This window comes from Coloeus monedula (assembly GCF_965178545.1).
Source record: "Coloeus monedula genome assembly, chromosome: 5".
Classification (NCBI taxonomy): Eukaryota; Metazoa; Chordata; class Aves; order Passeriformes; family Corvidae; genus Coloeus; species Coloeus monedula.
This window is the reverse complement of record NC_138785.1, coordinates 17148974-17167823: the sequence shown is the minus strand read 5'-3', so window position 1 is coordinate 17167823 and position 18850 is coordinate 17148974. Positions and strand designations below refer to the sequence as shown.

General features: G+C 37.1%; 1 protein-coding gene across 1 annotated transcript in view; it reads left to right on the top strand.

Moving 5' to 3' along the window:
- Positions 1–18850, top strand: part of HHIP (hedgehog interacting protein) — a gene marked incomplete at both ends in the record, with an annotated part of 68448 nt that overhangs the window by 42534 nt on the left and 7064 nt on the right. The window contains 7 exons of the mRNA XM_082282645.1: positions 6889–7040; positions 7480–7653; positions 8532–8675; positions 9567–9688; positions 11746–11869; positions 12237–12367; positions 12963–13044. Of these exons, the coding sequence (XP_082138771.1) occupies positions 6889–7040; positions 7480–7653; positions 8532–8675; positions 9567–9688; positions 11746–11869; positions 12237–12367; positions 12963–13044 (929 nt within the window). The remainder of the gene's footprint in view (positions 1–6888; positions 7041–7479; positions 7654–8531; positions 8676–9566; positions 9689–11745; positions 11870–12236; positions 12368–12962; positions 13045–18850) is intronic.

Here is an 18850-nt window from a genome sequence, read left to right as displayed (position 1 = left end):
TATGGTAGTAGGATTTTTTGTATTTCCATAGCATATTTTTATCCTTAGGAAGGACAAAAGTGACAGCAGTGATTGGCTGAAATGTCAGGCCATAAAAAAAGCAACTTATGTATTGAATTCTTAGAGTCTTTTGACAACTCTCTGCCATTAATCTGTATTTTAAGCAAAATGAAAAATTCTATTGAACGTCCTACTGAAAAGTAAAGATAAGTTTTAGATACCTACTGAAGGAATGAGAGCATGAGAAAACTAGAGCAGATGGCTGAAAGGACTATAGTCATATTAGAGCATTGGTACAACAGCAAATCACTAAAGAGATTAATTTGTATCATTTGTGTGTTTACAGAAAAATAAAGTCAGAGAGCATCAAAATGTGTAAGTTTAAAAAAGTCATTCTTGGTTAGAAGAGGTAAAGCCACAGTTTTGGTGACTGGGAAAAAGGATTATTAGTGTCTTGTCATCATGTCATGTGTTTGCAAACGTTAATTGGAACGTAGTCTTTTCTCTGCGGGGTATCATCTGAGCCAATTTTATTGGACTGCCCACTGAAAAAGAGTTGTAAAATTTGCCTTTATCACAGAAGTGGCATGGAAAGGTGGGTAAAGCTTCAGAGCTACAGAAAGGAGGAGAAAAAATACAAAAGGTCATCAGGTCTATTCTCCCCTATTAATGAAGGATTTTCATGGTCAGTAAATTTCTGAACAATTACTGCATTCCCATTCACTGGAAGGAAGCTTTCTCGCTGTCCTGGAAGGCTAATTCTGCAACACAATAGACCTCAAACCAATGCAGCAGAAAACCTGTCAGGGAAAGACAGTCTGTAGTGGAAGAATGCTGAAGAGGAAAAGTGCAGGAGAGCAGATATGCCAAATAAATAAATAAAAGACCAGAAAGTGGAGGCGTGCCAGGGAACTGAGACGGAGCATGCTTATTTTTTACCTTCCCATAGTGGCCTCCGCTGGTGAACCACTCACTGAGTTGCTGGTGGAATGTAAAGCTTCCTTGAAAATAAATCCAGCTGGGGACAGAGGTGGAATCACCACCTGTGTTCCCAGAGGATAAATGCTGCTTACAGCTCAAGAGGCCTCTGTGGTGCAGGAAAGTGTGTAATTCACACCTTCCTGAGCCAGCTTTACTGAATGCAATAATCATCTGGTCTTTATTTGAATCTCCCTCTTCCGGGACTGATTTCCACTGTCTTCTGTTATTCCAATTCTCCTAAAGCAGTGCAGTACATAAAGTTTCTCAGTCCAGATGCAGACCTCACATGGGCTCATGGCCACCTCCTTGCAAGCACACTCACAGCCGTATGTCACTCTGCCCAGAACCGCTCAATTATTGGCTGGCTCTGGGCAGTCTCAAAGCTTTCAGCTGCTCCCAGCCAATTAATTGGGAGAGTTGCGAAAGCAGGATTTCTGTTGTACTAGAAGAGTGTGAAGGAGGCAAGCTGTGGGTTTGTGTTGGGTTGGCATCTGCATTTATAAGTTTCATGTACTTTCTTTAGGAGGACGGGAAGAAAGAATTGTATTATCAGGGGACGAGGACTGTCATTTGGATTAAACTAAAGACTTGCCCAGCAGAACAGCAAAATCTGGAGTTGAGGAATTAAAAAAAATAAGTACAGAGGACTAGGACTAGAAGTAAAAGGTCCTGCCTTTAGTGACTGGTATCTTCAAAGGACTGTGAAGGTAAGGAAAAGAAAAAAAATGATCCCCCCATGTCAAAATTTTGTCTTTGCTGCAACAGAAGTAAGAAGAAAAAAAGAATCAGGGTTTAAGTTCTATTGCTATCAAACATCAGAACAGAAAACATTGTGATGGATGCACTTTGGCCTTTTTCAGCTAAATCCTGCCCTGCACCTAAATGAATAAAAAGCATCTCTAACTTCAGTAGGTTTTGTGCTTAAATTCCAAGTCAGAGTACAGTCCTTTAAGTATTTCTCATGTATAAATTTAATCGTCAAGCATTCTTGTACCTAAAGTTATTTTAAAGTTAAGTATTAAAATAGTGCATTTGTTGAAATCAGTAAAAAATAATGAAAATGTTTTTAAAAAATCCTTAGATAACTGCAAAGCCCTTTACAAACAAGGAAAAAAGTGAAGCTCTGCAACACAAGAGGAAAAAGGAAATGCTTTGGAGATAGGGTCTAGTATGTAGACCATACTGAGCCATGACATCAGTGTAATTATTTTCCCCTAAGGTAAATGTCTTAGGTTACAAATGCTTCCCTTGCCAGAGGCCTCAGGCCCCACAGATAGCAAAGCACTTGAGTCCTCAACACCCGAGAGGTCTAGTAGGAGCTCTGCTCCTGCAGCCTGCCTGCAGCCCAGACAACTTCCGTTCCTTTCATTCTATATTTGCTGTATTTCCAGCAGGCAGGGGCAATTCCCTCTTGTGGAGCTCAGAATAGGTGGTGCAGCTTGAAGGGCAGGGTGTACCCCTGCAGCAGACCTTGGCAGGCTTCTGCTTCTGCTGGAGTCACGTTTCTATCCTGTGCTGGGGCCAAATTTCCAAAACATGGCAATTAAGCAATGACTTCCTACAGAGAAGAATACCTGACACTGATCTTCAGCCCTCCTGAATCTCTTTCTGAAGAGTTCAGACGGTGCTGCCTGATAAGAGATTTTACACCCTTCACCCATGTTTTTTACAAATAAAACTCCTTAAGATCAAACACTTGGTAAGGCATATTGATTATGCTATTTATTACATAGGAAATAAACTAAAGGTGACTATATTACTTCAACAACTTACCCAGCATTTGCGCTATAATAATAGATGAAAACAAATGATACAAAGATACTAGAGTTAAAATATTAAGTCAGTGTTGAATTTGCATAATTTAAGCACTACCCCTTTTAAAAAAGGTTGTTATTCCATTCCAACACGAATGGGTTTGTCTAGACACAAGAGTTAAGTATAAATACCATTCTATAACAAATATATATATACCATAATAGTACTGGTAAGTATAAATACCATTATTTTATAAGTATCATATAAAGAGTGCATTTTGAAATCAATTTTAAAGGAAAACTTGGAATATGCTACCTACATTGTTTACTATTAAGCCACACAGAGTAATGGAAATAAATGGTCATGTCTGGTTTTGCTTACTAGCATTAATTACTACTAAGGATACGTAATTAAGGGTCATACATACAATATGATTTATTTTAAATTAAATAGTTTAAAATACCAGTTAAAGCATTCCTTTTTATATTTCTCTGTATTTACTCTATGTAATAACACATATATTGACATAATTAAATGGCAGCATGTCTTAAAAATAAGGGCAGCATATGTTTCTGTATCATAGAAAAAGTGTAATACCTTAATAATATTATAAAACTTCTGTCTATAATATCAGAGATATACCAGAGTACATTTGAAAGCACACAAATTGGAAGCAGAGCCCACTTCTAAGGAATGGTTACACGAAAATAGCACCATTCTATAAAAATCCAGTATTCATATGCTTCACATGCAGCATTCACAATGCAAGTGACTTCTCTTAGTGTGAGTCAAAATACAAAGTGGATCATGTTGTGCACTTATTTAACATTTTTACAAGTGTAAATATATTATGTCAGAAATTACAGTGCAAAAAGAAACAGCCACTTAAAAATGAAAAATATAGAAACACTTTGTTTTAAATTTACTTAGCTTTGTACTGACTTTATAGAATTCTGATTAAATGATTTTCATGGCTATGGTCTTAAACTAGACCAAACTGGGGTTTAAAGGTGCAAGGTTCCTGGCCCAAGGAAATCAGTTTTGGAAGAAGTGTAGTATTGGTGCAGAAGGTGTCACTGCCATGAACAGGAGAGGGGAGAGTTCAAGCTACAGAGCAGCACAGGCAGACATAGAAAGTGGGAGCTGCCAGATTTAGTTACAACACCAATTTCACATTGGCCCCAGTCCACAGTATGTTTAAGTAATTAATACTCATTTCAGCCAACCATCATTCTTTGTCTTCAACAGACATCCCAATGGAATACAAAGATTTGCCTCATTCTTCTTGCCCTTCCTTATACAACTGACAAACATTATTGGTTATTCCATCAAATAGTGCAGTGCAGAATCTCATACAAGCTGCTTTATCATCTACAGTTTGTTGGTGCTGGTTTCATCTAAAGGGAAACTTTCAAAAAAAAGGATGTCAATAACTTATTAACCTGCCAAGAAAAAGATCCAGATGTTTGACACATGGTATCCCCAGGAAAGACTGAACAGCCTGGGATGCTGGTTTCACATCAAAAGTCCATTGATAAAAAACGTAAAAGTGAGGAATATTCTATAGAGAAAGTCTGAAATTTTGTACATAATTATTTGGTTTGATAGTACTAAAATGCCTGCTCCTAAGGGATTTTGCTGGATATCACTCAATTTACCACACAGCATATGAGACAACACTACAGCAAACTATATACTTTCTGGCACATAGAGGGCATTTCAAAAGCTATGGAAGTTGTGGCAGTGATTTGGTTGGAAAGAACAGGTTTGCCAGTTAGTGATAAAGCTGAAAATACACATGAACAATCAGTTTCTAAAACCAGGAAAACTAAATATGGGAGAACTCATCTGGATTTCTAGTTGAACGTAGGCCAACTACTGGCTTGATGCTGCACTGATTTCAGTATCTTGGAGGGATATTCAGAAAGTTTTTATTAACTGCATGAATAAATAGACTTTTTAGAACAAAATGTCTATCCGACTTTGAAAAACAGCAGTGTGACTTTTCAAGAAGCAATAGAAACAATGTACAAAGAGATATATTGCAGTCTAACAGAATCATGCAAGACAGCAGGGAGTGAAAGTCCTATGAATGCAACTTGCCATAGTTACTACCTTGCAGGTCCCGTGTTTCATCCATTTTTCAAATTCTTGCTTCATGTGTACTTCATTAAAAGCTCTTAATTTAATTTTCACCTGTTTATGCTTTCAGCAACTTTGCTTTCACACTGAGACGGCTGCCATGGCATCAAGCACTAAATAAAATCTTCAGCTTAGTAACAAAAAGATCTCTTCTTACTAATACTTTCAATAATTCACCTTGCATGGCAGACCTGGTGTGACTCATTGACATTCCTGGGCCCTTAAATGAGTTGAACTCATCTCTCATGAGAAGAAATAGGATTGTCTTTGTCTGGGCACAACAGATAGAATCATTCATCAGGAATCTTTGAAATATGCCTTCCTGTTCCCAAAGCAACTGATTTGCCTCCCTTTGCTTCAGACTTTATCAGAGCAACTTGGTCAAAACTCTTAGAAACTCAAACAATAATATCTACAATCAGTTCAGACTCAGCTGCAGAATTATTTTTGGCTCATAAGGGAGAAAGAGCTGGATTGCCAGTGCCTTCATCCATGATGACTGCAACTGATTTGGCAGCTCTAACTAGACTTTCAAAACTAACCTCTCTGATAACCCCCTGAAACTAAATTTTTCTAGCAAACAAACTAGCAAATTTTGCCTGCCTCTAAATTAGCAGGATCCAGATTTCATTGTACAAATCTGATGTATGGAAATCTCGTGACCTATTTACATCCCCATTTCAGATTCAGGTTTCTCTTTGGTGGTTGTGATTAAAAAGGAAGTACAGCAATCATGTTGAATTAAAATAAATTAAAGCTGTGCACTTTCCCAATTAGGCCCTTTATGGGATGACTTTCAACAGGAAGACAGGCCCATCCATCACTCTGAAGTGCAAATACATTTTAAAAGGTTCATTCTCTCTTATAATTTAAAATTTCATAATTAGTTATCTTGGGTGTGGTTAGAGTTGCAAAACGTTGTTTCCTTATGGGTGCAGAACTGGAGCACTTGAATCTGCAACAGTCACTGGTTCTAGTTTTGAAGGGCTGGCAAGCCCTGGGTTAAGCTCCAAAACAACTATCAGCTTGTGAATAATCACATACATGAATTGAATTTGAATTGTTATCTGTGTGCTGTGTTTATTTCTGTGCCTCAGCTTCGTTCCCTGTATTGCCTCAAGAGCAACAAATGAATCTAAGTTTTGTTCTTCATTTATACAAATTCAGTTTTAGGCATAGTAAGGGCACATACATTTTTAGAAGCTTTTTAGAAGCCGAAAATTGCCTTCTATTTAAGAGCACAGGGTATTTGCATTGTCACAGTACATTACATAGATTGGATGCTTAACATATAACTGTACTAATCTTCATGGCAAACATAATAACAAAAGAAAGTTGTTCTGAGATTTTTCTATTTTTACTTTAAAAAATAACAAAAAACCTTTCCAGTGAGGGACCACATGTAAAAACTATGGTTTCTCTACACACAGACCAAGGCTGCTTATTACCTACAGTACACCAGCTATGATGAACAGACCACCATAGTTGTGACAACTGATGTTGCTGCCTCCAGGGTAAAACAAAGGTTTACATATTACACAAGCAATTTAACTGTTTTCTAAACATATTGCCAAGACAGTGGGAGTTGGCAGCCAGCACTATGTTTTAGGTTTTGGATACTTGGATTAGAAGTGACTGCTGATTATAGACCTTTTTATTCGTCTTCTACGAATTACAAGCAACCTAGTAACCCAGCAAAGAATCCTTCACAGCACTTAAACTTGTCTTCATGGCTTCCCAAAGATTACAAACACAAATCACTCCACAAAAGTGGCGTAACAGACTTGTGCATAGATAACTACATAAGGCAATTGTCTTGTTCTAACTCTTAAAGACTTCCCCAAAGTGAAATGTTTTATAATCCTTTTTGTGCAGTAGTCAGGAAAGAAATAAAAGAGTTTGGGCAAAGATTATCCACAAGAAAGAAACTTTTTTTTTTGGGTTCCAGCTGAAACACAATAAAGAACATAATTAACTTCACAATTCTTTGTGTTTTTCATTTGACTGCAGGGAGGAGATGAAAGAGGACTGTTAAGCCTTGCATTCCATCCCAATTACAAGAAAAATGGAAAGCTGTATGTGTCTTATACCACCAACCAAGAACGGTGGGCTATTGGACCTCATGACCACATCCTTAGGGTCGTAGAGTACACAGTATCCAGGTATCAGTAGAACTCTAAAATTCACAAACTCTCTATTTCTCAGCAACCTCTGCATTTTAGTATTTCTGATTTCTAAAATGAACACAAGGTTTACAATATATAAACTTAGGCACCTGCAGAAAAACTAGTGTGGATTTTATTTCAAACTTTGGTTTTGGGATGACAGCAAGTACACTGGTTTTTTATTTTTAATACTTTTTTTCAGTTATTCGGTCATGTTTTAATTATAATTACTTCCTACTTATTGTGTATAGGCTGAAAAATAATAGTTTGTGAATGGTAGAAGATTGAAATTTCTCAGAAATAACTGTTAGGCATTTTTCCATCAAGTTACAACATCTACATCTCAAAGTATCATTTGAATGAGTCAAGTGTATTTTTAGAAAGAAGAACAATAATAGTGAAATGTGAAAACTGTGTTTGTATCTTTAACTTCCAGGAAAAATCCACACCAAGTTGACATGAGGACAGCAAGAGTGTTTTTAGAAGTAGCAGAACTACATCGAAAACATCTAGGAGGACAGCTGCTCTTTGGCCCAGATGGTTTCCTATACATTTTTCTTGGAGATGGCATGATCACTCTAGATGACATGGAGGAGATGGATGGCTTAAGGTACAGAAACTACCAGTGGATAGACTGCTATTATTGTGCTTAAAGGCTTCTGTGGCTCAGCAGAATTGCAGGTGATCCTGCAGTTTTTAAGTATTTTTTAAGTATAAGGATATACTTAAAACCCAGGCCAGAGGGCAATTGTAATACTGGGTTTTAAATTAATGTAAAACAACGGGAGACTGAAACAGATTCATGATGAAGAAAGACAGAAAGGAATTAATTTAAACATCACATCTTTTCATGTTTATAAGAAGAGTTTAGGCGTTCTTCTTCTACTTCTTCTTTCCTCCATCACAATCATAAATGGAAGTTAAAACATTTTAGTTTCTCTTGTTTCATATAACAAGAAAGTTCTGAATCCTTACAAAAAAGTATTAACATCTCCATTCAAATAATAAAATTTTTTTCTCACTTGCTTTCTATATATTTAGTCTTTGGATTGTACTGTGACTAGAAATCATTGAATTCAAGAGTAGGATCCAAAGTGTGAGCAAAAAGCATTATGTAATTGCAATGTGATAATATCCATAGTTACTCTAGATGACACAGAGTATAAAAGAGTTAGTAGCCTTATATTTGAAGCCATAAACAATTTTGATGTTTGGAAAGTTGTTCTTATTGATCAAGTTGATTCCCAACAACATGGTCAGAGGCGTTTTAGTCTGCACATAACAAGGCAAGGTATTTGCCAAACTGAGACTTGCATAGGCTCTGCTACAAAGAAGTTTGGACTTGCATCCACCACAAAATCAATCTCTACATGTTTAATCAGTAAAGTGGGTCATTTATTTTGCTGGTTCACTCTAGTATTATATGGATTAAATCTGCCAGTAAAATACTTTTAAAAATGCAATTCTTTTACCCTCCAACTCTCTCAGTGATTTTACAGGTTCTGTATTGCGCCTCGACGTCAATACTGACCTGTGCAATGTCCCTTATTCCATCCCACGGAGCAACCCACACTTCAATAGCACAAACCAACCTCCGGAGATTTTTGCACATGGACTCCACAATCCAGGCCGGTAAGTAAGTTTCAATTAAACTGAAATTACTCTAGAGCAGACACTGTTTTCAACCAGACCTAATTTCATACACTCAGGCAGCAATATTTCAATAATAAAAGCACTCATGAACTTTTTGAATCTTCCACTCCTCTACCTCCATACATATGTCACTGTTAGAAACAAATGTACATTGGCAAAGGGGAAAGAGAAGAGCATGCACAATTACTACAAGTCAAGACCCAAATGACAGAAACAAAGTACAGCATTTTTAGTTTTAATAAATAATAAAATTACTACCTTTGTGAACACAAAGAGCTTGAAGCAGAGAGTTGGTAAAGTACAGCTGAGATGGGAATCTTGACTGGGAAAAAAAGGCACATGGAAAACAAATGAGAACATCTGGTGATATCTAAACAATAGCAAGGAGGAGAACAATGCTTTAACTAAACAACACATAATTCAGCAAATTAGGTGGGTGGTAGTACTGAAGTGACATTTAAAGTCATGGTTTGAAAAAAATCAGAAAGTCAAGTTGCTCAGATAAAGAGTTGATTCTTGGACTTTTTAACAGTCCAAAATTCCTACACCATGTAAGTTCATTTAGCTTGGTTAAGGCACTATTCCTTTCAGGTACTATAGAGCAGATTACGTTTTATCACTAGGGAAAAACTGTTTTACTTCACATTACATAGACGTGGTGTAGGAATGGGAAAGTTGAATTATCTCTTGTGTCTAAATCTTACCACATTTCTCAGGTATTTTGGCTCAGCATGAAATAGGTCCCTCAAATGAGTAGGTACCACAAAGAAAGAATAATACTTTAAAATGTAATGCTTCATATTGATAATTATATATTATGAACTCACCTTTCTCATGGATTTTCTCTTTTTTTCTCTTGTTGTTTTACAGTTGTGCTGTGGACCGGCACCCAACAGATGTGAACATCAATTTAACTATACTTTGTTCAGATTCAAATGGAAAGAACAGATCTTCAGCAAGAATCTTACAAATAATAAAGGGTAAAGACTATGGTAAGTTCTATCCAGGGTAAAGCTGCTGGCAACAGTCAGTTTCTATGTCTATGGAATAATAAATAGAAAGCAGAAGAGAATACATAAAGGACTGTATAGCCATGACAGGAAACTTACAGCATACATAGCATAGATAACTTATCAGACATAGAAGTGAAAAGTTCAATCTTTTCAAGAGAAAACTTCAATGTAGAAGCAGATAAAAGCTTCAGGACAAAACCAAATTGAAATTACTCAACTTTGTTCTTGTTGGTTTAGAATACCATGTAAGTAAGATTTAACAAATTTGACAGTTGCTAGTCTGTCAAAGATCTCACTGTTGCTGTATATTTTGGCTCATAAAGAGAATATTTTGGAATATCAGGAAATTATGAAAACGTATTCTCAGTCTTTCACAAATAACCTTTTAAGACAGAGAATGGAAACCTCATGTAATGTGCCTCTTATAATGGAAAAAATGAGATAGACAACAACAGACCACAACCAAACAGGGAAATAACTGAGCTCTGTTTAAATGTTACTAAAAATAAAAAACTTAGAGAAAGGCACTATGCTACTACTTCATAATAAATGACTAGTTTAGATTAGATTACAAAAAGATAAATACACTCAGTTAGGGACTTTAATATATTAAAAGGTTGCATGTTCTCTCTGAATCAGTATGATTGTCAGTCACGATTTCAGTTTGATATTTAACTCTGGTGCTCACCAAGATCGCTTGCTAGTTCAGGCAAGCCAGGTGACCCTTCCTCTGAGCTATCACCTGCCTCGACTGCCCATTTAGCAGCTTGTAAATTCCTGATGGTAACATGTGATAAATGCCAACGGTGTGTAAAGGCAGTGAGAACTGGCCTGTCTCCTGGAATGTAGCATTTCCCTTTCTAATTCACATCCCTAGGTTCTCCCACCTGCACTTCCCTTAAAAGCAAAGCAGCTGTGCTGGCTGGCACAACAGTACACAATAGCATAATGCAATTGTACTACTTCAGTTATTGCATGTATTTTCTGTGTCTGCTTTATAAAAGCCAAACCAAAGAATAATATTTGGTTAACCACTTCTCCAGTGGAATTTTGACTGCATCCTTATTGCAGAGTGTAAACTAAGCAATATTGTGTCTATCCAGAGCAGCTTGCCAATATTAATACTAGGCTGTGGGTCAATGGCTTCAATAAAAAGAGTTCACCATCCTTTTCTCCCCCATAAAATTTCAGCTCTAACTCATGTAGAACAATCTGGGAAATGCATTTATCAAAGACATGCAGATAGTCCTCTGACTAAAAAAAATTCCTATTAAAAAATGCTCTATTGCCTATGGCTTTTTTTAAAATTATGCGGCTAGTATGTCAAATGGAGCCTACTTGTACCCTAAGCAGTATTTGACTGCATGAATAGCAACATGTACACTGAAACTTCCTTGAAGAATTATTTGATAGGACTAAACTCTGTGGTTTTGTGAAATAAAAAAGGAAAAAAAAAAAGTGTATAGGAATTGCAACTACTACAGCAGCATAAAATACATTACCATGAGAAGGTACAGCCAGTAATACCAATGTTTTATGGGATGTAACACACATACCATGCTTAAAACTGTGATTTGGAAAGTTTCTCAAACCATTGAAAGGCTTTCAAACCAAGTTCTACTGAAAATCACTGGAATTTCTGCACTGGACTCTACAATGAATGGGGGTTATTTTATTCCTGAAGTTCAGGAGATCCATTCCGCAGACTGGATTGACATGTGGAAATTAATAGCAGTAATTACACCGATTTCAATGTAAGTCCAACCTAATCTTTACGTAGTTTTATTCTCCCTGCTTGCACACATGGAAGAAAACAATTATAGCCTCTTCTTTGGAAATCTCTAATGGATTGTTTCACAACCAGACTTTCCTGTAATTTTCTGATTTTTTTTAACATCTCATTTCTAGCTACACATCTTGAATTCTGAGGAATCTTTAAATGGAACTAATATCTTTTCTTGAAGCAGTAACATTTTCATAAATGTGCATCAATATGAAAAAGCATGTGATCTAATGCTATGGTAGTTCCTTTGCAGAGAGTGAGCCCTCACTTCTAGAATTCAAACCATTTAGCAGTGGATCCCTGGTTGGTGGATTTGTGTATCGGGGCTGCCAGTCGGAGAGGCTCTATGGAAGTTATGTGTTTGGAGACCGCAATGGGTAGGTTTTGTACAACTCACTCTTAAACAAAAATGTGTGTAAAGTGTAAGGTGTATTTAGTCACTCAGCTGCCTGTAGAAAGCAACACCCACAGCCTTGTATATTGTGTCACTTTGCCAGTTTAGCAGCGTGGTAATGCAGATTAGATTCTAGATTTGAGAATAAAATAGCACAGCATTCTGATGAATGGTGACATACAGAACATACCTAATCCTTGGAAAAAAGTACAGAAAATCATAAGACAAGGAATTGCACAAATGTATCTATGAAGCTACTTGCAGCAATTGTTTATTTATTTATCTGGACAATGAAAACTCTCTGTTCAAAATGTAATATAACAGTTTGTTTTATGTGTTTTTGAATATAGAAATTTTTTAACGCTGCAACAGAGTCCTGCAACCAAACAGTGGCAAGAGAAACCCCTCTGTCTTGGCAACACTGGCTCATGTAGAGGTTTCTTTTCAGGCCCTGTCTTGGGATTTGGAGAAGATGAATTAGGTAAATACTAAAAGAATTGTTCTTAAATCATAAGGCTTATCAGTAATTCCTGCTGAAGCATTCATAATTATAGTAAATGTTTAAAAAGAAGGCGATCTGTCCTTTGCCATAGCTGTCTACACTGCTCTCAGCTACACCTCAGCAGCCTTGCAGGAAGAACTGAGAAGAGGATGTGTTGTTGCAAAGGGCAAAAGTCCTTACTGTGTCTCACATGCTGTGAACTGTGTCACTCACTATGACACAATGTATATTGACATTTGCTTTTCTTCCCAACATTACAGAATTAAGGGGCAAAGATACTGCACAAGCAGACTGACTCCCCTCTTCTCCCTTCCTCACTGATTTAAATTTTTTAACCAATTCTATACTATATGAAAGAAAAAACTCTCACGGTAGAATATTTTTCACATTTTAGCATCGGTTTGGGGAAAGTTCTTATATAAATTTTCAAATAGCAAATGATTCTGTTGTATATTTCAGTGTTTCTTCTGAAGTTTTATTAATTTCATTTGGCAAATACAACTAGATCACAAAAGTCATTTATTTGACATCTTAGGAAAGGAGAACTAATTTATTGCACTGGTTTCCCTTGCAGGTGAGATTTACATATTATCGAGCAGTAAAAGTATGACACAGCCTCACAGTGGAAAACTCTACAAGATTGTTGACCCAAAAAGGTGAGCGCTGCATTTCTCTGTAAGATCAGCCTTTCCTTCAGTAGGTTAAAAACCAGAAGGTAACTGCGGTTCTCTTCATGTGGCTGAATTATGCAATACTGCCAATCAATAATAAGGAAAATTCTCAATGCAGGGGGCTCTCTAAAAGCAAATGATCCAGCAGCAAAAAGCAGAATTGATTCACTGTCTCAGAGGAAGGGAATGTCAGAACAACAGAGCAGTGACCAGCACTAACTTCTGGGAATTTTTACACTTTGACATTGTGCTGAAAGCTGCCTAGTTTCCCACCTAGATGTATATTCTTAATTTGTTTTCATAGAGATGTAGACATACTTAATGTGGAACCACATGGACTGGTAAAAGATGCTCCTGGTAGTTCTGAAGCCAAATGATTTGTAAGTACCACAGAAGTTAAACAGCATCAATGGAAGGCAGATGCTGGAATTCTCCCCTGTGCTGCTGCTTCCTCACCTGCTACTGTGATGGGACGATGCACAACAGGAGCTGGCTCCAAAGATCAGCACTGTGTGGCAATACCTGTTCTGTGTACTGAAAAGCAACTTGGCAGTCCTAGCCAGTGTCAGTTTCACCATAAGTAAGCTCTAAAGAACTCGTTCAGTCTTTCCCAAACATCTCTTCTGTTGTGCAGGAGATACCACCAATGGAGAATAGTAGAGAGGACTCAGTTCTCAGTAGGTGTGAGTTGTCACTCCTTCCTGGTATTCAACATCCTTCCATACCCCTCCCATTACCTGTCTCTCCCTGGGCAGGCTTGGAGCACCAAGGAGGGAAATCCTGTGTCCTTGGACTCTGTGCCAGAAATACACGAAATTCTTTAACAGTTCTTAAAGAACTGCTTCCAAAGGGCTTATAAATCCCACTCAAGTGATTTATAAGACATGGAATTAATAGGGTTGGTCTAATTATTTTGGCTAATTTACCAGTTGTAAAATGAGAATAAATGAAAATTATCAAACCAAAGTTCCTGAAGGCATGATCTTTGCAGAGCAGCTGGAGCTATGAAAATATTAAGGAATCTGGAAGGACTGCAAAAAGCCAGTTCCCAACATGACCCAAGGCCCCAACAGCAATAAGAGCTGATGACTAGCAGATACTCACTTTAGCTGAGGGAATACCATTTTCTTCACGATGGATATTGCTGCTCTATCAGACCAACTTCTGACATGTAAAAGTAGCACATCCATCCTGCAAAGTATCAGAAATCAATTCCAAATGAAACAGCCAACAGAAATGAAGTTTGCTGTATAATTACATTGAGCCCATCATACCCTACAAAAGCAGCTGCCTATTTGTTCAGCACCTATTTCAGCATGTTCCTCCATGAGTATCAGACACAGTTAGACCTCCAGTTTTGGCTTTGCTCTTAAGAGAGGAATTTATTTTCTTGTCAAATTCTAAACATTTTTACTGGGATAACAAGTGAATACAACAATAAAATCGTGACATTGGATGCATGCTGTACTATAAGTTACAGTAGAGTTTCAGTGGTAGGGGAGTTTCAGTGTTTTATAATTGTACTATCCCAAAACTACAGCAAATAATTTGGAAGCAGATGTTACTGCAGGTTAGTGCAGTCTGTCAGTCAAGGTTATTATGTATGTTTTATTTATGCTTTCTGGTATTGAAAACATTTTTTTAGAACAAAACTTGCCATTCTTCCTGGGATTGTTTAGTCTGTTGGTGTATGGTTTTAAGTGAATTTTACACCCTAAATCCACTATTAGTATCTAATTACATGGGGCTGCCTTGTTTGACCTCAGGTTTTTGTTCTTGTTACCTCTTCCAGTAGGGTGGTCTTCAACTGACATACCTGAAAGGCCAGACCTCCCATTGCTGCACTCATGGTTGGCTGTTTTCATGCATGGAAAAGGGTCAAGACTGTGTTTGGTTACTGGTGAAAGTAACCAGAAAACTATAAAATACTTTTGTAAATTGGCACACAGTTGAAATTAAACAGACTGTGGCAAAGGGATATCGTTTTTGGTAACGCTTCTCAGAAGCATGGGATAATTTTCATTCAGGCTAAGTTTTGAGTTTTGTTGCTTTTCAGTCTCACACCATTGCGGATTTTAAGGGAAAGATAATGAGTGAGTGACTTCCACAAAGAGCATTGCAGCTCTATTTACCATTCCATGCTAAGTTCATACTACCCCTGTAAACAACTTAAAAATTCCATGGCTTTGGCAAATGTTCATGTAAAGTTTTAGTAACAAAATATTGTTATTTACAAGATAACATTCTTTTCCGTGTTAATATTTTGTTGCTTCTCCTCGTGGTGTGCACCATACCAATACAGCAAATATCCACATAAACCCTACCATGCTAAGCTTTCTAGAACACAAAGTAAAGATGCTGCAGGTGGACTATGAGTAGCAGATAAAAATAAAATTATCTAACTATTGGTCTGTCATGTCTTACAGGTTCATTGATTATTAAAAAAACCCTGTGAGAGGTGGCCCCTGGCAGACCTGTTAATTTGCAAAGAGAATCTTCCATACCTGGGGCAGTGTAAAAAACAAAATTATCATTTCTTGCAGTAGCCCCTTGCTGGAAATCAATAATTCCATGCAAACCCATCCTTCTTCTGCAGATGGTCATTTATACACTGCTGCAAACTTACAAAATTATTCTTTTATTTTAAAGAATGAACATTACATGAAGGTGCAGGATTTGATTGCTTTTGATCTTTTTAGAATCATAGAAACATTAAGGTTGGAAAAGACCTCCAAGATCATCAAGTCCAACCTTTGAGAGATCACCACCTTGTCAACTAAACCATAGCACTGAGTGTCATGTCGAGGTGTTTCTTGAACACCACCAGGGATGATGACTCCACCACTTCCCTGGACACTCCATTCCAATGCTTAAAAACCCTTTCAGTGAAAAAATTCTTCCTGATGTCCAATCAGAACCTCCCCTGGCACAGCTTGAGGTCATGTCTTCTTGACTTGTAGAAAACTACTGCATAGTTAAAGTTGCTCTCAAACATAACCATGACTCCTATTTTTCTTGTATCAAATGTAGCTTAAGACAGAAAACTATTACTTGGATATAGAACAAAATCAAATTAAGTGGGCAGGTTAAAACATTAGGAGATCAGAAGATGAGAGTAATCCTGAGAATTCTTTGCATTAGTCTTCAGTACTCAGCAATGAGAAAGTCCCATCCTAAAACAATCCTTCATATGTAACAGAAATGAGGTGTTAAACTGAGGTGATATATGACAAATTGATGAACATGATCAACACGGAGGTTCTGAATCCCACAGTCATCAAAGCAGTTTGAAATACAGCATTCCAGGTACCACAGTAAAACTTTTGTTCAGTTCTTCCAAATACTTCATGTCAATAACTAGACTCCCACTGAAAGCACCGAGTGGAATAATCCTTCTCTTTGTAAAAAGGTTGTTATAATGATAAATTGGTGCCTGAGAGCTCATGGACAATGAAGTGATTTAAAAAAGCCCCAAGTATGTGAGGTGCTGCAAAATGTAGATATACTACATATTACCAAAAATCCCATAAAGAGAAGAGTATAGCCAATAGCATATTTAGCTTTGAGGATGGAGGAGTTGTGGGAAACATTAAAATTAAAAGCACATAAAACCAACATTGGGCACATTAGTTAAACTGGCAGTTAAGAGCAGTTCTTAAGGTAAAAGTGTGTCTCTGAAAAATATATCTATCATTTGATGATTATAAAAAAAACCCATTACCGCTACTTTCCAGGGGTTGGAACTAGTGAGAAAATACTGGGAGAAAGACTTAAGTTCTTCTCAACTAAAATGTGGGGTCAGTCAGATACCCTGAAGGTCAGTGCAAATACTAGCATTTTATAAATTGTTTTTGTGGCCAAAAACCAAAACCTTTTTATTTTCTAGTTTTCTGCTTTCTGTTTCATAACTTTTCTGTTGTGTTTTCTGTTTCTAAAAATACGTACTAATATCAATCACAAAAGTATTGATGAATTCAAAAGAAAAAATAACTAAGCAAACAGTGATGCAGAAAATGTATAGAGGTCCAAAGATTCCAGTTAGTTGATAACAGAAAACAGGAGACAAACCCATTAGAAAAGAAAAAGTAATCATTTTTCTAGCATGATGAGAGGAGAAAATCAACTGTGAAAATGAATAAATAAGTATGACTGTTGATAGGTCCATGCAGTCTGTAATTTAAACATTATTACTAGACGAAGAAGTAAGAAACTAAACTTTGGATGGTGGGAGAACAGCCATAAAGTGGCTTTGTAAGTCTTCTTTTAGAGTACTTATAATACGATCACTTTTAATTTCTAAGGAAATTACAGATAAAAGGAAAGATATTCAGAGAAGAGTCCTCAAAATGACAGACAATGCAAAAGTTTTCCATTTAAAAGATGTTCTGTATCTCTTGTGGAGTTTTAAGTGTGAAGCTTTAAGAGTTTGCCACCATTGATACGGTGACTCCAAAGGGGATGAGTAATTGTTTTGACCAGGATGGCTCCCTGAAAGCAACAGGTGATTTTTATGAATGAGGGCAGAGCCTGAGTACGTGTTCCTGCACACAGAAGAAGATTTCCTCTTCCTCTCCTTGTAACACCTTATAGATCTGGATTTCAATGTGTTTCATATCAACAGCCGGAATAGCTGCTTCCCGTTGGATTGAAACTTGAACTTGATTCAAACCATCTCACTCCTCTTTCATGCCCCTCCAGAGTATATAATTCCACTTATCATCCTTTCCATCATCACCTTCCAGGATTTCCGCTGTCGGACAGCATTTCCAAACAGACTGATTTCAAACACGAAGGGACAGTATCTAGGTCATGCCTCATTTTGACGTTGTTCAGACTCTTTAGAAAACCATCAGTGATTTGATTTTTTAGTATGAGTCAGGAGTGTTTGGTGGTATTACATAAGAAAAGCATTTATGAAAGTGTAGCCCTGTTTGAGACTTTAATTACTATGGAAATGGAAACACACAGTTTTAGAGTAATCTGCATCAAGATACTCAGTTCTGATGGGTTATAGATAAACTCCAAAGCTCCTACTGGAAACTCTCTGTAGAAGGAGCCAATTTTGTTGGTGAATGCCCTCACCAACCCAGGTGGGCCATATGATTTCTTTCTGTTCAGAAAGTTACTATCCCTTAAGTCATTTGAGGGAATGGAAAGCCAGAATTAATGTCTAATTATGTTTCGTTTAGCCAGAGCATGCAAAATTCTTATCTCATTTACCTACCCACATGCAGTTACTATTCCCACAAGAGACACTAAAGAGAAATTAGAGCTTTTTGCAAATACCAGTCTAGAGAGTTTCACTTTACAGAAGTACTTCACAAAAACTCCTTTGTAACCACAATGGAAAAACCTAAGGATTTTTTTCAATCACATCACAGCTCACTGACTGTAAAAGTTTTTGTTTTGGTTTCATAGTTTTTTTCCCCTTTTCTTAAAGTCTTTCTAGTGTTGGCTATTAAGGAGTTCTCACTTTTTATCGCTTTATAAGGAAAAAATACAGCTCAGTTTATCTTTCGCTTATTTTCTGGAGCCTGCAGGAAGCCTCTGCCATCCTAAAGAAAGTCACACATAATAGAGCAGCTTTAGCCCAGTAAGCCAGTCTTTCCCAATTCATCAGTCAAAGTGCTATGCAAGTGGCCCCCTAAATTGATAAATTCCCACAGTGCCTGTTGACCCAGCTGCCAAGTGCTCATGCAGCAGGTGTTGTTTTCATGACCACCCTGACAGTAATACAAACTGTTTAGCAGTTGCATTGACCTCTTAGCTATTAACATTGATACAGGCTTCA